The 22,774-nt window shown below is 63.9% G+C and overlaps 1 protein-coding gene across 1 annotated transcript; it reads right to left on the reverse strand.

Annotated features, from left to right (window-relative positions):
* Positions 1-1,434: 1,434 nt before the first annotated feature.
* HHIPL1 (HHIP like 1) lies at positions 1,435-22,236 on the reverse strand. The gene is made up of 9 exons (XM_062181331.1): positions 21,958-22,236; positions 16,009-16,655; positions 14,586-14,729; positions 11,893-12,221; positions 11,531-11,657; positions 9,642-9,787; positions 7,740-7,821; positions 4,367-4,449; positions 1,435-1,982 (listed from the first exon to the last, which is right to left on the reverse strand). Exons 1-9 carry the CDS (start codon positions 22,234-22,236, stop codon positions 1,435-1,437), a joined length of 2,385 nt encoding a protein of 794 aa, XP_062037315.1.
* Between the last annotated feature and the right edge of the window lie 538 nt (positions 22,237-22,774).

Below are 22,774 nucleotides of genomic sequence, written 5' to 3' on the forward strand. Positions count from 1 at the left end.
AAGAAAAGAAATAAAAGCAAGAAGCACGAAGCAGGGAGCCAGCTCTGCCCCTCTCTGAACTTTTGTGGGCTGTGTGATGCTTAGTGGGTGACAACCTCCCTAAGCCTCCGCTTCCACACCTGTGAAATGGGGAGAGCACCTGCCTCTGGGCATGAGCACGCGGGAACCTCGGAAGATGCGGGCCATCTGCCCCACTACTGCCTATGCAGCACCGACCCTGTCTCCAGCCTCCTTCTCAGGGGCCAGGCCCCCGGCTTCAGCGACACCCCTGCCTGCGCAAACACCCCCAGGGCCAGCTCAACTCTCAGGCCTTGGCATGGACATCACCTCTTCCCCCAAGCCCTTCAGTGCATGCACAGGCTGAGCTGGGGTGCCTCGCCCTGGCCCTACCCCACAGAGCCCTGAGTGGGCCGCACCCCATTTCCACTCCCAGCAGCTCATCCGCTCTCCCCCAGCCTGCCCCCCACCAGAGCTGAGCTCAGCTCCCTCACAGGCCTGGCCAGCACCTATGAGCAGAGGGACTTCTACAAACAGCAGGGGGCTGCAGGCCCTCCCACTCCTCCCAGCCCTCCCCCCCCCCCCACTCCCGGCAGGCAGGGCTCAGAGAGAAGCAACAGAATGGGGGTGGTGAACAGACATGTTGTCGGCCAAGTCTCTGCCCCGAAGCCTGGTCAGCCCTGAGGTGGGGCCAGAGGAATGAGGGTCCCCTGGGATCTCACAGAGCCGGGATGGGGGTGGAGGTGACAGATGGGGTCCTGGAGGTCCAGTGGCTTCTGCCTGCCAGCAGGAGTCAGGCCTTGGAGCTGGAGGAGGCTCAGCACCCTCCCCGGGGCACCCACATGGGCTGGGGACCAGGACAAGGTCGGATGTCAGCAGGAGGCTTCTCCAGCATAGGGGCCGCCTTCCTCCCAGGCCGCCATGTAGGGACCACCCAGGGTGTGTCAGGCTGGCGAGCCTCTCACTGCCCCGTGCTCTCTGGACCCTGATCCTCAGGCCACGTCCCTCCCAGCCGGTCTGGCACCTCCCACTCCAGCCTGGGGCTGAGCAGGTTGGTCCCCTCCCTGGGCCTGTCGCTGTATTAAGGCAGCCATGAGCCATTTCTGCCCTCGGAGGGTGGCCGTCCTTTTTCCTCGGGGTGCCACGGCCAGATTGCACTGCTGCGTTGTTTGCAACACTTGCAAGTAAAAAAAGAGCCCTTCTCACCCACGCACCACAGTCACAGGCCACGCGCACCACAACGCACACCCGGCGTCACAACCGCAGGAGGACGCCTGGGGGCAGGGACACACGGAGGACACACGCGCACCACACACACCTCACGCGGGTCCGCTGGACAGCATCACAGATGGCCACCTCCTCAGCCACAGCCGCCCCGACCCCAGGCTGGTGCGCACGCACTGGACACACGCGCGCTGGGGGGCGGCGGAGGCGGGCTTACAGGTCGGGGTCCTGGCGGCTGCACTCGACGCCCGCGTCCTCCTCGTGACCGCAGTTGTGCGTGCCCACGCTGGCGTGCGCGCACTCCAGCAGGTTGCGCTCACTGCCCGTGCAGCGCACGTCATCCAGCAAGATGGGCAGGGCGCGGCCCTCGCCGAACTCTGCACGCTTGGCGGCGCGCACGGCGTGCGCAAAGCCCAGCTGGCGACACACCACGGCGGCCGCCTTGGCGTCCCATGCGTCGTCGCACACCGTCCCCCAGCGGCCGCCCACGAACACCTCCACGCGCCCGCGCCCAGGGGCAAGGCCTGCAGGCCGCACTAGGCGCACCGCGCCGTTCGAGGGCTCCGGGACCGCCGTGCTCGGCCGCCCCCGCCGCCGCCCACCGCCCCTCCGGCCCCCTGGACGCCGAGTGGGCCTGGCAGGCCGCCGGGTGGGCGCGGGCGGGGCAGCCGTAGGGCGGCTGCGGCGCGGCGCCTTGGTGGACGTGTGTGCCGTGGGGCGCAACGTGGGGCGCGGGGTGCTCTCCGTGGTCCAGATGAACTCTGTGGAGAGAAAGAGCACAGGGTCAGGGGGCTCCCAGCCGCCCCAGCCCAGCCCGCCCTCCAGCTCGGGCACCCTGCAAAGAAGGCAGCCCAGGAGAGATGCCCTCCGTCTGCCCTTTGCTGGACTCTGAGCTCCCTGGGGTGCCTCTTGGGGCACCAGCCTCGAGCCGGGTCTCAGGCACTTCTTCCATAGTGCAGGAGCCCTCGCTGCCAGCTGCCTTGTGCCAGTCTGCTGTGGGGTCTCCGCGAGCCGTGCCCTCCCGGGAGTGCCCAGACAGAGGAGAGAAGACCCGGACCAGGAGGCATCTAAGAGCCAGGGAGGCCTCTCTGCTTCCAGTCCTTGGTTTTAGGGGTGAGGGTGCTGTATTTCCCAGATGGGACCGGGGTCTAAAGCAGTCAGGGACAGGCAAGACGGAACCCAACCCTCCTGGGACTGCTTGTCTGGGTGACCCTCTCCTCCAGTCTCCCAAGGCTGCTGGCCCCGCCTGCTGTCACAGTGGGCTGAGTGTGAGCTTGCTGGGTGCATGGCATGGCCCACACTGATCAAGCCCCCTGCCCTGCCCCACCACAGGTGCTGGGGAGCTGACCGGGGGTCATTCCCCTTGTCCCTGCAGGATGTTGGGACAGGCAGGGTGCAGGTTGGCCTCAGTTGGAAGATAAACCCCAGCCTACAGAAGACACCGTGCTGTGTCCAGCCCCACTCCAGGCAGGTGCAGTGTGAGGTGGGACAGCTCCAGGTGGGGGTGGGGCCACTGCATCCCCAGGCTACTCAGCACCCCCAGGCCAAATCCCTTTAACCCCTGATCCACCCGGACTAGTCCCATTTTGCAAAGTCCTGAGTGCAGAAAGGGCCTCTCCGTACAAGGCCAAGTGCAGGACAAGGCTGGGGGGCACCATGACATGGGCAGGGCATCCTGGCCCCACTCCTCCCATAGAAAAGCCCCTCAAGCTCCCGGGCTGCCTCGCTGCTCCCCGAGTGCAACCCCCCCTCCAGTCTGCAGGAATCCAGACCCCAGCCCCAGTCTCACACTGCTCTTGGTGCCTTCCCATGGGACCCAGCACACAGTTCTGTCACCAGGCCTGGGCACTAAATGACTTCTCTGTCCCTTCCAGGACAGGGCCTGGTCTGGCTTTGGCTCCGGGAACAAACGCCAGGGCCAGAAACTGCTCAATGAGTGAATGAAACACTCATCAAGCCAGAAGCCGGCGGCAGCTAGAACCAGCTCCAGAGACCCTGAGCTCGTCCCTCCCCCAGCCTCCCTGTGCCCCGGGCACCCCTCCTCAGGGCCCTGCACCCCAACACCAGCTGCCCGGAGCCTCCTCCAGACACAGCCAGCCAGCTGTCTTGCAGAGCACACTTGGCCCACAGGCTGGGTTTTTAGAATGCTGAACTAGTTGCCAACGTTTTCCATTGGGAGGCCGCACGTAACAACCCCAGAAGACAGGCCCAGGCTCAGTTGGGAGCCCAGGTCATGGCCGTATACTCGATGGCTGGAGAGAGCGAGTTCCTGCTCCCCTTAGAAGCTAGGGCAACACGGGTCTTTGATCCTGCCTCGCTTGGGCCCAGAGGCGCAGCCCCTTCCACCGAGCCCTGGCCCCAGACCCCACGAGCAGTCCCTGTGGCCTCACCTGACCCTTCAGTCTCCCAGCCTTTGCTTGTCCACCCTTGCCTCCCTCCTCACTGTGCTTTTGGCAAAATGGTAGACCCTTCTGGAGGGCCCAGCCCAAGGGCCACCCCCTAGCAACTCTGCCCTCTCCCTCGTCCTCACCCAGAGGTTTCCCCAGAAGGCCAGGAAGACCCCTCCTAGCACCAGGCATTCCTTGCCTTGCAGTGTTCCCTCTGAGCCCTACAGCCCCATCCCCGGCACCTGGTGTAAGGAGTTGAAGCCAAGGGGCCTGCACTGTGGTACCAGGGGTCAAGTCACTACCTGTGATGCTGGCATCCCACATGGGTGCTGATTCGAGTCCCAGCTGCTCCACTTCCTATCCAGCTCCCTGCTAATGTGCCTGGGAAATCAGCAGAAGCTGGTACAAATGCTTGAGCCCCTGCACCCACATGGGAGACCAGGATGGAGCTCCTGCCTCCTAACTTTGGACTGGCCCAGTCAGGAGTGACCAGCAGGTGGAAGATCTATCGCTTGCTCCCTCTCTCTCTCTTTCTCTCTCCTCCTCCTCCTCTCTCTGTTAACTCTGCCTTTCAAATAAATAAATCTTTAAAAAAAGAAAAGAAAAAGGAATTGAGGCCAGTTAAAATAAGATCCACTACCAGTTAAAGCTCTTCCCACTGGAACCGAGTGTCTAACGAGAGCCAGGCTTGGTGCAGACCTCAAGGGCCAGGTGCGGGGCTCCCCTCCCCCACAGGGCTCCCCTGGGCGGGCACTTACTCTCCTTGGGCACAAAGGGGATGAGGCGGCTCCTCACTTTCACCTGGGCAGGTTGGATCTGGCACTTGCCAGGTGGCGCCCGCCTGCCAAAGACACACAGGAAGTCATGAGTGCCAGGCTGGGAGCCCACCTTGCATATGTTCCCTCCCCCAGCAGCGAGGCGGGGAGGGGGAAGGCCAGGCAGGTGCAGACAGGAAGAAACAGGTGGCCATTTACTGAGCACCTGCTGTGGGGCCTGCAGCATGACCTGGAGCACTCCACACCCCCAGGGTTCTAGGAGCCCAACCCAGGACAGGAGCCCGGGCAGCTGCTGCGTGGACAGCGCTGTCCTCCGGCCGTGCTGTGCGGTCTCTCTCCTCCCGAGGCTGCAGCCTGGTTCCACGGCCTCGCAGGAGGCTCTCTGCCTGCTCTCTGCTCCTGCTTGGCTGGCAATGCAGAATCAGAGCGGCCCTCATGGCTGGAGGAACCAGGGAACGGTTCAGTCAAGCTCCAGGCTGAAGTGGGGGCTGGGGACAGAGCTGCGGGCTCCGGGGCCCAGAGGTCCCAAGGGAAGGAGGCTGAGAACCGTTGCCAGGCTGTGAATTGGGTCTGCTCTGACATCTTTGCGACGCACAAGGAAGGAATGGAATCCCATTTTAATTAGTTTTTGGCTGTGGATCTGTGACTCTTTGAATGAGACCGGCCCTGTTCTGGGACTGCCCCGATGGGCCCACACTTCAATGGGGCTCCGTCAGCACGAGGTGGGACGCAGCCACATGACACGCGGGGGCCTCCAAGCCGGGCTGGCAGAAGGGGACGAACCAGGAGGGACGGCGGCCGAAGGAGCCCAGCCAGGCGCCCGCGCTGCCCAGAGCCGGAGGAAGGGCTGGGTTTTGCTGGCTCTGACCCCCACATCACACCCACACAGACCAGGCAGGGGGCTGTTCTCTAAGGAAATTGCAGAGAAAACCTTCGCTGAGCAAAGCGTAGGAGTCACCCCAAAAAGTGTCCAGGCGGTTATGCGTGGGCGGGGCCTGCCCCCTCTGTGCAGTGAGGCCTCTGTGCCGCACGTGTGGATGGAAGGGTGTGTTTTCCTTCCAAAAGAGAAGAACGAGGAGTGGGAGAAGAGGAGGCAGCGAGGGAGCCGACGCCCACTCCTGGCTCCTGCTGGCCACAGGGCCTGGGGCAGGATTCAATAGATCTCGGCTCCCCCACAACGCCCAGACAATACGCGGACAGAGCAGGGAGAGAGCAGAAAGGCAAGGAGCCAGGAGCAGGTGCATGAGAGGCCAGAGTGGGTGTGAACACGAGGCTCAGACAGCAGGGCTCTCTGCAGAGAGCGGTCTGGTTAGAACTGGAGATCACCTCAAATTCCACAGGACGGGCAAGACCACTGGGGGAGCGTGACTCAGCGGGATCCACACAGCCAGCCAAAGTGACCCTTCTGAGGGTGACGCGGCAACGTGGAAGGGTTTACACAAAACCAGGACAAAGGCGCTAAGACCAAGTTCCTGTGTGCACCCTGGCTCCACACACATGAAGACAGGTGGGACCCTGGGGACGCCAGGCCACGGGGGCGGCAGGACGAAGAGCTCACACCTCTCTTGTTAAAACCACGTCAGTAGACGCGTCTTTCTTTTTGTAAAAAATAAAAGTGCGGGGCCAGCGCTGGGACCTAGAAGGCTAAGCCTCCACCTGTGGGGCTGGCATCCCAAATGGACACCGGTTCATATTCCAGCTGCTCCACTTCCCATCCAGCTCTTGGCAATGGCCTGGGAAGGCAGTGTAGGATGGCACAAGTCCTTGGGACCCTGCACCCACGTGGGAGACCCGGAAGCAGCTCCTGGCTCCTGGCTTCAGATCAGCCCAGCTCTAGCTATTGTGGCCATTTAGAGAGTGAACCAGCAGATGGAAGTCCTCTCTCTCTCTCTCTCTCCCCCTCCCTCTCTCCCCCTCTCTCTGTCTGTAACTCTGCCTCTCAGATAAATAAATCTTAAAAAAAAAAAAAAAAGTGTGGTGAACAAGGAAAGCCGGAGCTGTCCCAGAGAGAGAGCAGAGGAAGCTAAAGACAGGATGACGACCTGTCCCAGGGGGCCAGGAGGAGACCCTGGAAGAGAAAAGGGACAGTAAGGACCCACTAGACAAATCCCGAGATACGTGGGCGAGGGCTTGGTTAAAAGCAAAGCTCCAAGCGCAGTTCCTGGCAACAGAGGGACTGGGATGGGTAAGAAGCCAGCGCGAGGGCACGCTGGTTGAGGGAGGCCAAGGGCGTGTGGGCAACGGGCCGCCACCTGGTGACTTTGCCGTGAATCTAAAGCTGTTCTCCAATTTAAAAACAGCCCAACAGGGGTTTCGGGGGTCTTCCTGCCCTCATGTGTCCCACAGGCTGGGGAAACGACACATCGGGGACCCACCCAGGATGCCAAACCTGAGCAGCCGCTCGGGCTCCCTCCGGGGCTGAGCACAAGGTGTGAGCCCCCAAGCACAGACTGCTGGGGAAGCTGGGAGACTCCCGGGGGGACGCATGTGCAGGGCTCTGCCCTGGGCCATTCCAGAGGTGAAGGGTCTCCCAGACCAGCGGGGACAGTGGAGTGGCTCAGAGTGGCCTGAGTGCCCAAAGGGGCCCAGCAGGGGCCTGATGGAAATGGGTGGGGGGAGGGGCTGGGAGAAGGCCAGGCCTAAGGCACCCTGGGCAGCACCACACAGTCCAGGAGGGCAGGGCAGGCCTGGAGACCCTGGCTGGACCTAGTTCTGGCTCTGGTCCTCACAGGGGCCCCGCCCCTTACTTGATATCTTATGACCCATGTTCACTTCTGGAAAATGGGCCCCTGAGAATCAATGAGCCATGCGTGGAAGGAGTCAGAACACAGCCTGGCCCTTAACCCGACACTGCTGCTTAGAGGCCTTGCACCTGACGGAGGCAAGGGAGCCAGGGAGGATCTGAGGGGCCCCTGTGCTCCAGTGAGTAGTGGTCACATCGGGAGGGGACACGAGGGGGTCAGGGGTCCGGGAGGCATCTCAGAGGCAAGCCAGGGTCCAGGGGTGCAGGGGATGGGTCCCCCCAGTAGTAAGGAGTAAGGGGCACACCAGAAGAAGGAAAGATGTAGGGGAGTGGGCCAGACGAGACTGCTGGGTCAAGGCCATGATCATGGCCCCGTGGGATCTTCTGCAGAATACTGCCCTTTAAGGCAGGCTGACATGGGTTTGAATTCACCCCTCACCAGTGGTACCAGCTTGGTGAGCTCTCTCCTCTCTGGGCCTCAGTGCTCACATCTGAAATATGGGGCTATTAATGATCTCCACCTTGGGCTGTGGCAGGGAGGAGACGCGGCAAGGGAGGGGCGTGCTCCTGGCAGTGGTAGCAGCTGGGTCGGTGTCCAGTGCAGGGACTCACCTGGAGGGGTCGATGACTTTGTAGATGACCCCCCGGGCGGCTGTGGCACTGGGCACGCCGGTCGACATGAAGTACAACTCCCCTTTGAACAACGAGCAGGCGACAGTGAGAAGGCTGCTTGGAGGACGGTCCCAGCTGCCCCTGCCTGCCCCAGCTCCCTCAGGTTCCCAGGCGCATGCCAGCCTCAGGAAGCCACCAGGTAAGGCACTGAGCAGGCCCAGAGACTGGGGCTGCCCGAGGCACCCACGCCATCCAGGGGCCTCTCAGCACCCTTGCCCGGCCATGGGTCGCTCTGCCTGGTGACCCAGCCCCCCAGGCCTGGCCTCTGCCTGGGTCTCAGAGCCGAGGCCACGCTCCCCTGGGCACAAATGTGGGTGACTGGCTTCACTGTGGATGGCTTCCTGGAGGCTCTCCGAGCCTCAACTGCCTCATCTTTACAATGGACGCACCCCACGGGGCCTTTCACAGTGTGGCCCCATCAGTGATGGCTGTTGTCTTTGCCACCAAATGGAGCCAGCGCTGCCCAGGCTGTGAGGCCAGGGCCTGTCCCCACGGAGCGGCCGGCACCTCCCAGGCATGGGGGGGGGGGGTGTCTCTAGTGCTAACCCCAGGGCATCCCCGCAGGCCTGTGTAACCCATTTCTCCCCTGCTCAGGGCTGTGGGGAAAGCGTTGGTGCCCAGAAGCACTGGGCGAAGGCTGGTCCTCCCTGCTCTCTCCCCGCCCTCTTCCTACCCCGCCAGGAAGTGGGCTTCGTGATTCCCAACTGTTAGTCGGAAAGACAGGGGCCAGCGCTGGGAGAGACCTGGGACTCCCGGCACGGCCACTCGCTCAACCCCAAATGCCCTTGTCTGCCACCTCCGTCCAGCCAGCCAACTTCAGGTGCTGCTCTGGACAGCCCCCCGGGGCCAGCCTGGGTACAAGGCCCTAACTGGGCACAAGCAGCCAGCCTCGGTTTCCTGCCTGTGAAGTGCTAGGGTGGGACCAGGCAGATCCAGGCCCCTTCCAGCCCCAGTCTGCTGGGGGTCATGACCCCCAGTGCTGTGCAAGTGCAGGGAAGGCTGCCCCCGCACCCCACCCCACCCCGCACGCACAGAGCCCACGGGGCAGCGAGGCCCTGGTCTGGCAGTCTGCAGGGATCAGCTAGGGTGGCGGGCGCCGGCGCTGGGAGAAGCTGGTTTGGGAGGGACCCCAGTGCTCTCCCCAGGCGGGGGAGCTGCAGCTCCCTTCCAGGCTCTGGGTCAGTGGGGGACCAGCACCTCTGCTTCCAAACACATTAGCCCCCTGCTGACCACAAGAAAGGGCATTCAAGGGCCCAGCCGGCTGGGGTGGCAGTGGGGGCTGGGCTGCTCCTTGGGGATTTCAGATTCTGAAGGGGGTCGGCTCCACAAAGGCTTCCCAGCCACAGCCCTTCCAAGCGGCCCCCTCCCCCGCTGGGGGGTTGCCTAGTAACCCTGCCAAGCATCCACGGGGCCTGCCTGGGGCCCCCTGCTTTTGTCGGGAACAATCCCAGGACTGAGACAAAGGCAGGAGGCTGGAGCCGGATCTGGCCTGCGTGGCCCTCCCCCACCCCCACCCTGCACTGGAAAGGACCCAGGACTGTGACCAAACAGGAACCCCGGGCCGGCCGGTGGAGGTCTCTGGGGAGGACTTCCCCCACCCGCCTGCATTTCCACTGACTGCGGGAGACCCTTGGTCAGGTCATCCCTCTTGTCCAGACCCCTGCCCAGGGAGCGGCCGGGAGGAGAGGCAAGTGAGGAAGCAGAGGCTCAGAGGGGCGGGGGAGGGGAGCCCACCCAACGCCTCCCTCCCCAGTGAAGAAGTCATTTCAGGCCCTGGACGCTGCCTCCTCTGGCGTCTGGGGGAGGGGCCAGCCGTGATGGACAGGTCTCCAGGGAGCTCACCGGCCTCGTCCTCGGCGAAGGAGATGATGTGTGGGTAGTAGTTGTTGATGAGGCCGGGGAAGGCGCAGGTCTGGCCACGACCCATGCAGATCTCACTGTACTGCCACTGGCCTGTCCCCTCATTCTCTCGCAGGGACATCAGACGTCTGCAAAGGAGCAGGAGCTGTGGGGTCCATGGGCATGGTGCGCAGGGGGCGCCCCCACCAACCTCACTGTCCATCTTTCCATCCACCCACTCCTCCGTGCCCCAGAGACCACACTCACTTTGCAGGGTCCAGGGCACAAGGGCCCTTGTTCCAAAAATATTGAGAATTTCAAGATGGGTTCAGATGAGCATTAAGCCAAGTGTGAACACCTCCAGGCGTGGGGCCCTGCATGATGGCAAGGCCTGTCCACCCACCAGGCTGCCTCTGAGCGCCGTCTCTGCCGGTGACCAACCAGAGACACACGGGGTGCACACGGCCAGCCTGACTCCTGCCCCTCAGCACCACTCAGCCCCCTGACTGGCAGGAATGGAACTTTCCAGACCTGGCTTCAGTAAAAGAACCCACCACGGTTGGTGCCCAGCAGTTGGCACATCCTCCACTGGAGCTGGGATAGCTGCAGGATATGCTAATCTTGCTTGTCAATCACAGGCCAATGCTGCCAGGCCAAGCTCAGTTCCTCCTCTGACTGCCCCACGCTGGGCTCCCAGCACTGCGCACAGGCTAAGAAACAGCAGTAGGTGGCGCATGAGTCTGTCCCTCGACTCAGGTACAAAGTGCTCCTGACTTCTGTGGCCTTGGCCCTGGCCCAAAGCCTGACCCAGCAGGCATAAGAAGAGAGGCTTCATCTAGAGGCCGAGGGCCGGAGGACAGCCCATGGAAGGGGCAGAGCCGGGCACAGCTCTGCACCCAGTGTGCAGACCTTCTGAACACTCCTGAGAGGTTGGATTCCCTGCCGCCCCAGGCTCCCTCATTTCCTCCCTGGACTCCCCCCCCCCCCCCGCCCCCGCCCCATTCAGCTGCCTTCCTGCAGAGAGGCTGGGGTGGGGAGAGTGAGGAGCAGCCACCCACCGAGCAACAGCAGGGCTGGTGGGTGGGGACCGGCTCAGACGTGGGGACCACCGGTCCCACTTTACAGGTGAGACAGTGCAGCACAAGGTCCCCTGGCCAGGTGGGGCTGGGACTCGCTCGGATCCAGGCCAAGGCCTGAGCCTGCTCTTTAAAGCGGGTGCCAGGCCACCAGCTTGCCCTGTGCCCCCATCTCAGCTTCCTCCTCCACACCGTGCGGCCAGAGCACCCCTTAGGACACAGCCTGGCTCACTGCAAGTTCAAGAGACAGGTTTGATTTCTCCTCGAAATTCCATTGCAGGAGGGGTGACTCCCCCTCCCACCCCTCCAGGGCCCTGGAATCAGTGAGCCTTCACAGGCCACAGTGGTCAGGCCTGGCCAGCACGCCCTCTTGCCAGCAGCATGGCCGTGCAGGGGCCACTGCCTTCTCTGGCCTCAGTTTCCCAGTCTGTGCCAGGGGACTGGCACCACGCTCCCTGTGGTCCTGGATGCCTCAGGGTGGGTAGGGCTCTGGGTCTGCAGCTGGTACGGTGACCAGTCCTGTCCTCTGGTCCCAGCTCTGTCCCTGCCATCAAAAAAGACACTGGGCCCAGAGCCCGGGGGTCCCGGGAGAGGGCACCTGCACTTAGGTCACAAGCTGTGCCGACACCGTGGGGCGCCCCAGGCAGCCAGACAAGGCAGGTGGGGGCCTGTCTGCTACTTCCTCCCTGGAAGAGGCCCACTCAGCCGCACCTGTGCATATACCTGCGTCCACACTCCCTTCTTTCTACCACAGTCCTGGGGAGCCAGCAGCCGCAGCTGGGGGGTGAAGCTCCCCCACCCCTGTCTGCCACTTACCCGCTCATGAAATCACCAAAAATGTAGAGGCCGTTCAGGTTGGGGTACTCGCAGCCGCGGTACACGTAGCCCCCCGTGACGGACTTGCCCAGCTTGTGCGGGTAGGCGAAGATGGGCAACACGTCGTCTGTGCGGGCGAGAGACACGGGGTGAGCCCGGGGCTGCTTCAGCTCCCCGGGGCCAGCGGGGAACCGGCCGGCCCCGCGTCCTGGGAACAAGGGCGCGTGGGGTCACCCCGAGGGGCGCCCCGGGTGTGGGGAGGTTCCGCGTGGGGGCGCAGGTGAGGCCGGACGGAGAGCGGCGCGCAGCCCGTGGTGTGGGCGCAGACTCGGGGTCGGGGGCGCGGGGGCGCGGGCGGTCACCGAGCGAGGCGTTGGCGCACAGCTTGCGGTCGTAGCACTCGAAGCCCTCGCGCGCGCGCCAGCCGTAGTTGCGGCCGCGCTCCACCAGGTCCACCTCCTCGAACTTGTTCTGGCCCACGTCGCCGCAGAAGAGGCGCCCGCGGCCCGCGCCCGACGCCGGGTCGCCGCGGTCGAAGGAGCAGCGCCACATGTTGCGCACGCCCAGGGCGTAGACCTCGGGCCGCGCGGCGGGGTCGCCCACGAACGGGTTGTCAGGCGGGATGCGGTAGAGCGGGCCGCGCTCGTTGCGGTCCACGTCGATGCGCAGCACCTTGCCCAGCAGCGCCGACCTGCGGTGGACGGGACAGGGCGCCGCTGCGGTCGCTGTGAGAGCACGGGCCCCGCGGGGCGGGCGCGGGCAGGTGCAGGCCAGCCTTGGCTCTGGCCCCAGAGGCCCGCGTCCCTTACAGCTGGGTAACCGCAGCTCATTCAGCGTTTATGACGGGGTGCCAGGCCCTGCCCCAAGCTCTGGCCGAACCTTCCAGGAAGGCGGGAACTATGGCGACCCCCACCTCACGGCCAGGGCCGCGAGCTCAGGTCGCACAAGGTGCCCAGGTGCCATCGTGGAGGTAGATGGTAGGGTCCAGCCGGGCAGCTCCTTCCCACAACGCCAGGGGGGCATCCCCGGGGTTCAGAGTAAAGGGGGGGGGCTGCTCGGTCCTGCGTGTGTACAGGGCTGTCCTGCGGAGCGAAAATCCCACTAAAAATTGGACTCGTATGCCTGTTCCTCCAGTATCCGGCTCGAGGCCTGGCACACAGTAGGTGCCCAGGGACAGGTGAGTGCAGGTGAAGGCTAGGAGTTGGGGGAGAGAGCCAGGGCCCATCCCCTGCCTCCAGGCAGCTGGCAGAGGTGGGGGAGGGGGTGAATTGCTTTTGGTTCCATTGGTCACATGACAAAAATCCATACTGTGCTTGAAGATACTACGGAGAGGACATGCCCTTTCCATCTGTGGTTCTTTTTTGTTTTTTTAAAGATTTATTTATTTGAAAGTCAAGGTTGCAGAGAGAGAGAGAGAGAAATCTTCCATCCACCGGCTCACTCCCCAGATGGCTGGAGCCAGGAGCCTGGAACCCCATCCAGGTCTCCCATGTGGGTGGTGCCATCTTTGGCTGCTTTCCCAGGCACCTTAGCAGGGAGCTGGATCAGAAGTGGAGCAGCTGGGGCTTGAACTGGCACTGATCTGGGATGTTGGTGTTGCAGGCGGCAGCTTAACCTGCAGCGCCACAACTCTGCCCCCAGCTGTGGTTCTGGACACATCTGTTAAGCACATCACTCCTGGGGCAGGCGTGGTGTGCCAGTGGATTAGGCCCGAGCTCGGGATGCCCGCATCCCCTATCGGAATGCCTAGGATCCAGCCCCAGCTCCACTTCTGGTGCAGCTTCCTGTTAATTCACCTAGGAGGCAGCGGTGATGGCTCAAGGAATCTGGGTCCCTGCCACCCACGTGGGAGACCTGCGTGGAGGTCCTGGCTCCTGGCTTTGGCCTGGCCCAGCCCTGGCTGTCACAGGCGGTTAGGGAGTGAACAAGAGTATGGAAGGTCTCTTTGTCTCTCTGCCTCTCTTTCCGTCACTCTGCTTTTCAAATCAACTTTAAGCACTTTTAAAAAAAGCATCGATTTCCCTCCTCAGGTCTCCTCCCCCCAGCCTACGGACACCACGGGGCACCGTCACACCACACGAGCACGCAAGTGTTTCCCGTATCAGCAGAGACACGGAGCAAGCATCCTCTCTCGTGGCGCTAAAACGCTCCCACCCAGTACAGATGTCTTGTGCTTAATCCCTTCCTGCTGGCCCGCTGGCTTCCCTGTGAGCTCTCCCTGGGATCCAGGCTGCTGCGCGCCGCGCTACAGATCACACCCGGGGCCCACACGCCGCTCGGCAGAACTCAGAACAGCAAAATAATGTTTTGGAGTTCTGCCCAATTATCCACAAACCCGTAATTTCTATTTTCTCAACTTCCTCCCCAAACACATCCCAAACATGAGCAAGCCGGGCTGACTCTTACGCTGGCACATGTGTGAGCACAAGGCACAAATGGTGAGCGCTTTAATTACTGTAATCACCATCACACGCGCTATTTTTATTTGCTGGGCTGAGGAAGCGTTTGTCATTTTGGCGAGGGCAACGGAGGAGGCTGACTTGAGAGTCCCAAATGTCCTTGTTTATGGTCACAGGGCTCTGTGTGTGTGTGTGCGTGTGCAGGGGAATGAGGGCAGGCCTGCGCTCTGGGCAGGAAGTATGCAAATGAGAGCAAGTTACCGATCAACATCTGGATCATCCTGCTGACCACATGACCCTGCTCCAACCAGCTCGCTCCCACCGGTCCAGGGAGCGCCCCTTCCCTCCCGCTGGCTCCCGCAGGCCTGGGTTGATCTTGGAGAGAACCCCTTCCTGCCAGAGGCCTGCTGGTGCCACTTCCCAGCTGTGACGAGGGGCCTCTGGGCCTGACCAGCAACCGTGACTGCCCCGATGCCTCACGACCAGTCTCCCCAGGGAGATTATTTGTGTTCCGCTCTAACTGATGGGGTCCCCAGGTTGAGCTGGGACCCGAAGGCCCTCCCACTGCCCCACAGGAAGAAGCTCCCCTTGCAGAATGGCCGGAAGCCCTAGGCACAGGTACACCAAGCTGGCAGCCAACCCAAAGCCGGACATACTTGTTTTGGGCATTTCCGAACTTTCCAAAGGGGTCGCCGGCCATCCCGCCATCTCCGGTGAAGATGTAGAGGTACCCATCGTCCCCGAAGAGCAGCTGACCTCCGTTGTGGTTCGAGGCTGGTTCCTCAATCTCCAGGATTATCCTAAAGGCAGACCAATCTGTAATAATCTCAGCTGGAAGTACATGAAGCCAAAAACACAAAACAAGTTCCCAGCATAAAACCTCCCCTCTCTCGGGACCGGTGCTGTGGCATAGCGGGTAAAGCCTCCACCCACGCTGCCGGCATCCCATATGGGCGCTGGTTTCAGTTGCCTGCTCCACTTCTGATCCAGCTCCCTGCTACGTCCTGGGAAAGCAGTGGAAAATGGCCCAAGTCCTTGGACCCCTGCACCTGCATGGGAGACCCAGAAGCAGCTCCTGGCTCCTGGCTTCAGATCGGCGCAGCTCTGGCCGTTGTGGCCATTTGGGGAGTGAACCAGCGGATGGAAGACCTCTCTCTGTGCCTCTGCCTCTCTGTGACTCCTGCCGACTACATTTCCTGTGCTCCTTGGCCCCTAGCTGCATCCTGCCGACGGCGCTGGCAGAAGACCGGATGGGAGAAGAGACGGAGATGGTACTTCTCCCCGTCTCCCTCTCTCTGCTTCTGGCGTGAATCATACACAGAGCACGGGAACGGGGAAACCCCGGGGGCAGGAGGCAGAGCCAGAAGGACCTAGGTGGGACAAGCCCACGTGAGGCCCAAGAGCGGTGTGTTTGGGCCAAAGGAGGCGGAGCGGGGGAGGGGGCAGTTGGTGGGCTTGGGCGACAGACTATGGTTCGCTTTGTCGCTTCCCATCTGTGTGACATAACGGGCCACTTCCAACCTCACCGGGTTTTCTGAGAATCAAATAAAACGCACCGGGGGTGGGCATTTAGCCCAGCGCTCAAGTCGCCCGCATCCGACACAGCCTACGTCAGAGCGCCTGGGATCCAGGCCCGCCCCGGCTCCTGACCCCAGCTTGCTGCTAGCGCAGACCCTGGGAACAGCAGTGATGGCTCAAGTCACGGGGTTCCTGCCACCCACGTGGGAGACCTGCACTGTGCTCCCAGCTCCTGGCTTTGGTCCCAGTCCAATCCCAGCCGTTGCAGGCATTTGGAAACGGAACCAGTGGATGGAAGCCCTCTCCCTCTCTCTCCCCCACCCCCGATTATAAACAACGGCAGCTGGTGGAGGAACCCAGGCCCTGGGGACCGGGCAGAGGGGTTTCAACGCCACCCTGTGGGATGCCCATTTTGCAAAACCGTCCCCAATGCGTCCCTGGTCCCCCACAGGGCTAGTGGACACTCACACTACTGACCAACAGGACAGGAAGTGGTGGCAAACCTGTGACCCCCGCCCAGTCTCAGCCCCGCCTCCCTGACCTCGCCTGCCCGGGAATCACCTCTCGGAGCTGTGGTCCACGGCGTTCTCATCGTCCTCGGAGATCCGGAACTCGCTGATTCGGATCCATTCGTGGAAGTCCACGCCCACCGAGTAGTAGACATAGAGCTTGCCCGTGAGCCGGAAGCGGGGATGGAAGGCGAGGCCCAGGAAGCCCCGCTCGTCCCCCTCCCAGGGCGAGGTGAGCACCGCCCGGCTGACGTTTAGAAAGGGCTTCTCGAGGCGCGTGCCGTCCGGCAGGTAGGCCCACACCAGCCCCACCTGCTCGGCCACGAAGAAGCGGTGGCTGCCGTCCCCTGCGTGCACCATGGCCACGGGGTTGCGCAGCCCGTTGGCCACCTCCTCCAGGCAGAGCTGCAGGCAGCCCCGGGCGTCGGCCACCACGCGGCCCAGGTTGGAGTTGAGGTTCTGGTTGACCAGCAGGCGCGGGAAGCAGTAGTCCACGTCGTCCAGGGACAGGTAGCGGCAGAACTTGGCCTGGTTGCCCTCCAGCGCCCAGAGCTCGCGGTCAGGCGACAGGTGGCGGAAGAGGCCCCGGCAGGTGTGCCACATGTCCAGGCAGTAGTCCTGGCAGAGCCCCGGCAGCGTCCGCAGCGGCGTGGACGGGTCCTCGGCGTCGTACAGGTGAGCCGCGTAGGGCGAGCATTCCTGCAGAGACAAGCGTGGCTCAGCTGCTGCGTGTACGCCAGCCAGCCAGCCAGCCAGCCGGGCGACCTCAGGCTAGCCTCTCCCAGCCTCAGTCTGCGGCCAGAGCCCTCTGTGGGCCTCAGTGGTCTCAGCCATAGCAGCGACCCTTCGCCGCCGTGCGCTCGCTTTGTTCTGGCCCTGGTCTTAAGGCTTCCGCGGCTGTAAATAACCCAGGCTCTCACCACCAGGGTGACTGTGCGGGCTCTCACCACCAGCCTCTCGGGCACCGACTGTACGGGCTCTCACCACCAGGCTCTCGGGCACCGACTGTGCGGGCTCTGACCACCAGGCTCTCGGGCACCGACTGTATGGGTTCTGACCACCAGGCTCCTGGGCACCGACTGTACGGGCTCTCACCACCACCAGGCTCTCGGGCACCGACTGTGCGGGCTCTCACCACCACCGGGCTCCCGGGCACCGACTGTGCGGGCTCTCACCACCACCGGGCTCTCGGGCACCGACTGTGCGGGCTCTCACCACCACCGGGCTCTCGGGCACCGACTGTGCGGGCTCTCACCACCACCGGGCTCTCGGGCACCGACTGTGCGGGCTCTCACCACCACCGGGCTCTCGGGCACCGACTGTGCGGGCTCTCACCACCACCGGGCTCTCGGGCACCGACTGTGCGGGCTCTCACCACCACCGGGCTCTCGGGCACCGACTGTGCGGGCTCTCACCACCACCGGGCTCTCAGGCACTGACTGTATGCGCTTTCACCACCAGCGGCTCTTGGGCACCGACTGTATGCCGGAAGGGTAGGAGGCACTTGTTGCCGGGGCCAGCCACTGCTTCTCCTTGGCTCTGCTCGCCAGCCCCCTCCTCAGGCCTCCCTGGTCTTCCCATCACTCCCTCGGCCCACCTCCTTCTGACTTTGCTTGCAAAGCAGGACACTCAAGGTCAAGCTCTCTGCCTGCCTTCCCCAGGACATGAATCCCAGCAGGGCGGGGATTTCTGCCTGCCTCGGGCACTCACTGCTGTGTCCCAGAGCCTAAACTCGCAGGTGCTGAGCGAGGTCACCCCCGGCGACTCCACACCCGCCCTTCAGGGGCAGGTGCGCCTCCCTGTAGCAGCAGGGCACAGGAGAGTGCTAGCGACAGGGCAGCCGGGGCTCGGGGCCCACGCAGCCTGGCTGACGATGTGGGGGGAGCCTGGCTGTGACCCTGTGCCAGGGATGGCCTTGCCCGTACCCCTCCCCATGACCCCTGGAGCCTCTTCAGACCCTGGTCCTTGGACCCTTTGTCCCCCTGCCAAGCTCTAACTGCACGGCGCATGGCCCAGCAGCACGCCTTCCCCCAGGGGCTTCTGTGTGGAAGATGCTGTGGCTCCACTCAGTGCCCACGGATGAAGCGCTGGGAGTGGCTCCCGGGGCAAACCTCTGAGCCTCAGCACCTGCTGTTCCCTCTGCAGACACACCCTTCCCTCTGTTCTCTGGCAGGACGAACTCTCCACATCCCAAAGTAGTAGCCCGGGGATGGGGAAACAGAGTCATAAGCACCAGCAGGTCCCAGGCATCTGGCAGACTGAGGGTCAGCACCCTGCTGGGCACACTGAGAATCTGCACTTCCTCCCCGGGGGCAGCCGCTGGAAGCAAGTGAGGTCTCGGCCCATTATACAGATGAGCCAAGGCAAGGAAGCCACAGAGTGCGTGAGCCAGGGGTCTGAGCCAGGTGTGCCGACACCATGGCCGGTTCCTAACCATCTACCCCAGTGGCAGTGCCCCCAACCACGAAGAAGCCTCAGTGGCCAGGCTCTGTGAGGGTCTCCCTGTGCCTCAGCACCTGGCCTGCAGGGCTGTAACCACTTCTCCTGGGTCTGAGCTCACCAGGCTGCTCGGACTCAGCTCTGGGCCCCGGAGGCCTCGGGGGCTGCTCCTCCACGGTGGGGGAGGGGCTGTCACAGCGACTTATAGATGAGGACCTGAGGCTAAACGAGGGCCCCGTGCCCCGAGCTGGCTGCACTAGGGCTGAGCCCAGGCCTCCTACGCCCACACGGGGCCCCCTCCAGACGAGTGTTCGCCGGGTACACGGGGCGTGTCCTGGGAGCAGAAGAGGCAGACGGACTCAGAGAAGGCAGTCTGCGAGCCCTGCACTCCCCGAGCCCAGCGCAGAGCCAGGCCGCGGACCTCAGGTGCCACGCCTCGCGCCCCTGGGTCCGTCGGCCCCTCTCTCATGGCCTCTGCACCCTGACTCACACCCTGCAAACGTGGTGCCCAGAGCAGGAGTGACGCCAGCTGGCTGCAGTGGTGGCTCTCGGCAGGACAGAGCGCTGACAATGAGGCCTCGTGGACTTCCAGGGGGGAGGTGGCAGAAGGCCTGTGGGGAGGGGCCAGTGCTGTGGCGAAGCCGGGTAAGCCACGGCCTGCACTGCCAGCATCCTACACTGCGATGGTTCGGGTCCCGGCTGCTCCACTTCCCATCCTGCTCCTTGCTAATGGCTGGAGAGCAGCGAAAGATGGCCCAAATGCTTGGGCCCCTGCACCCACGTGGGAGACCTGAATGAAGCTCCTGGCTCCTGGCTTCACCCTGGCCATTGCAGCCATTTGGGGAGTGAGCTGGCAGATGGAAGACCTCTCTCTCTCTGTGTCTCTCCTTCTCTCTCTGTAACTCTGCCTTTCAAATAAATAAATCTAAAAAAAGAAAAACCCGTGGGGAAGAAGGAGCCAGCCTCACACCGTCCAGTTCCCTGGGTCATTCAGCACAGGGACAGGCGCTGACACCATGACCTGTGGTCCTGACTCACAGAGGGCCCTCCCGTCACCACCCACCCGCGGGAAGCTGAGTCTCGGGACAGGGCGTCCCTCCCGCCCCCCCACCCCACCCCGCACACTCCCATGGTGATGCAAGGCCTGACTCAGGTCTTCCGCGTCTCCTCACTCTCTCCACATCTCAGACACAACACAGATGTGTTCTGTGGCTGGTAGGGTGAGCCAGCTGCTCGGCTTAGCTGGAGCTTAATTATCTCTCCACACATCTGTCGACCCCAGAGTGTGGAGCCTCGGGGCGGGCACCCCCGTGCCCCACACAGAACCACTTCCAGGGAGCGCGTGGCAGAGTGGTCAAAAAGACTTGGGAGTCGGAGCCCATGTTCGCTGGGTGACACTGGGCCAGCTCCTCAACCTGTCTGTGCTTCTACCATCTGTGAAAGGAGATGGGAACTCCAACCTCCCAGAGTTGTTGGGAGGAAAAATTAAGATAAGACCTGTGTCTGTTCCGTAAATGTTCAAGTACCAATGAGCCATTGAGAAGCAACTTCCTCCAGGAAGCCCTCCCTGACTTATCTTTTCCCCCATGTTCCCATCATGTTTGGAAACCCCCAAGGAGTCCCCTGCACATTCTGGTAAGCAGCTATGTATCGTCTCCTGAGCTGCACAAGGGGGCCTCTGAGGCTGGGCTTGCAACCTGCCAACGGCCTCTGGGGCCAGCCCCCAACACAGGGCCAGCTCCTGGCTCCGAGGGCGTCCGCCGAGTACAGGAGCCTGTGGAACACACGTGTCACAGGCCCAGCAGAGACTGTGCTCTGGGGACTTCAGGGCAAGTTGGTTACGTGGAAGAGCCACACCAGCCACGGTGGGGAGGCCACGTGCCACAGCTGGCCCCTCCCCTCCCCAGGACACAGCCCAGGAAGGGGCCACCCCCAGGCCATCCACGTGCAGGCCTCAGTGGTGTCCCCAATGCAAACCTGTAAGTAAGGCCCCTGGGCCCTCCCTGGGTGGGAATCAGGAGATGCTGGCACAGGGCCGGGTCCTCCTGCCAGGGCTCGCCGCAAGGCCCCGTCAGGGAAACCATGGCCCAGCCTCAGCCGCCCTCTGCAGGCTCGCTCCAGACATGAGTCACTGCCCGAGACGCCCGGGCCGAGGTGCTCGCGGCCACTGCCCCGCTGGACCCCCCAGCCAGGCTGTCCTGGGACCACTCCCTAGGAAAGAAGCACTTCCTGCCCGGTGCAGGGGTTGGGACCGGGGTGGGGCATCAGGACCACCCCCATCTTCTTCATCCCCCACCCTGCCTTCCTCGCTTGCCCGTCGTGCTTGTAAGAGCTCAGTGAACAAATGTGGGGTGGCTGTGTGTGCCCAGCTCTGTGCTGGGGCGGGGACCAGACGCCGTGGTCCCAAGGAGCCTCCCGGCCCTGTGCCCTTGGCTGGCGAGGGAGGCAGATTCTGGGCAGGACCATTCTGGCCATGCTGAGAAGTGTGGACAGAGGTGGCACTGTCTGCAAGGTGAGCAACCTGCCCCCTGGAGCAGCCCCCACCCCCAAAGCCCCCTCCCCATCCTGCCAGCACCTGCTCCACCGGATGCCTGTGGAGCAACAATGGGGCTCCGAGTCCCCATGGCTGGGCTTGGGACCATGGGGCCAGGGCTGCCTCTCTCTGGGTCAGCCCGCACCACAGAAATGCAACAGCAAACATCTACCGGGTCCCTGGATCGGTCATTTCACCCGCATGGCAACCCAGGCCCCTAAGGTGGCCCGACACTGAAGACAATGGAAGTTACCTGCACCAGTGACCACCCAGGCAGGGTCTCTCAGCCTGAAGGGGCCAGAGCCCATCTGCCCCCTCCCTGCCGGCACTGCCCCCTGCTGTGAACCCTGGGCCTCCTCCCCAGGCCTCTCACTGCCGGCTGCTGTGCCCAGCCCACATTTCTGCTTTCTGTCCGGCAGCTTGTGCCCACCTGGTTGTGGTCAGGCACTTGACATTGACCGCTGCGGAAGAAAGGCAAACAGCTATGGCACAGGGTGGTGAGGGCAAAGCTCCACCTCAGATGGCAGATGGGGGACCCAGGGGTGTCACCCAGGGGATGGCCCTCAGGGAACCTCCTGTGCGCTGAGGGCGCCATCCCTGGGGCGCCCAGGCTCTGAGCACCGACACGGCAGAGCCGGGGAGAAGCGCGCCCTAGACTCTCAGGGAGCAGCACCCCTGGCCCAGCCCCCTGGACAAACCCACGCCTTGGCAGGGCCCCCCCGCGGCCCGGAGGAGGCAGGAGGTAGGCAAACGTCCCACCCTGGTGCCCAGGGCTACTGGGGGTGGGGCCCTGGGGGCGACTCCAGGGGATCCCGGGCCGGAGAAGCCCCCAGTCCCGGAGAAGGGAGGGATGCCATCACTTGTCAGGAGGGGGCACTGAGCCCCTGAGACAGCTCAAGCCACAAAGCAAAGGATGCCGGCGCCCCCGCCCCGAGCCGCACCGCGCCCTCTGGGAGTCCGCTGCCCGCTCTCGATCCCCACCCTCCGCATCCCGCCCCCGGGGCCGCCGGCCGCCGCGCGCCCGCTCACCTGGCACAGCAGGTCGAGCGCGTAGCCGGCGCACGCGGCCCACAGGGCGGCGTCCACGCGCGCCGCCAGGGCCCCGAAGCGCCGGGCCAGGGCCGCGTCGTGCTCGGGCGCGCAGCAGCCGAAGGCCGAGTACTGCGCGCAGAAGCGCAGCGGCTGCGGCGGCCGGAAGGGCGGCCTGAAGTCCAGGCACTGCGGGTGCGCGGCGGCCGGGAGCGCCCGGAGAGCCAGCAGCGCCCGCAGCGCCAGCAGCGCCCCGGCCCCGGCCCGCCGCCCCGCCATGCCGGCCCGGCCCGGCCCCGCGCGGCCCCCGGGAGCGCCGGCCGCGACCCGAGCGCCCGCCTCCTGCCCGCCGGTACCGGCCCGGGGCACTCGCGGCGCCGGCGAGGGGGCGGCAGCTCCCCGCGGGGCCTCGACTCGGGGGCCGTCGGCTGCCGGAGATCCCCTCGGCTCCGGGTCGCCGCGGCCGGAGCGCAGGAGGAGGCGGCGCGCCAGCCCTGTGGCCGCCGTCCGGGCTCGGAGCCTTTCCAAACACAATGGCCGTGGCCGCCTGGAAGCCCCGCCTGGGACCAGGCTTCCTCCCCCGGGGCGCTGTTCAGCCGGGACGCCCAGGAGCCCCAGGGCCCGGGTTCCAGCTCCACCTCCCCCGGGCCGGCGGGGTTCAGGGACTTTCCCCGCAAGGCTAGAAACAGAAGTGCGGGGTCAAGGCCCCCACCCAGGCCTCCTCCCTCACCCCCGCCCTGGGCCAGCAGATTATCCTACAGCCTGGGACCCAGGGGCCTCCTCCTCCAGTTCCTGCTTAGGCGGCCGTGATGGGGCT

The sequence above is a fragment of the Lepus europaeus genome, chromosome 22 (assembly GCF_033115175.1).
Source record: "Lepus europaeus isolate LE1 chromosome 22, mLepTim1.pri, whole genome shotgun sequence".
Lineage (NCBI taxonomy): Eukaryota > Metazoa > Chordata > Mammalia > Lagomorpha > Leporidae > Lepus > Lepus europaeus.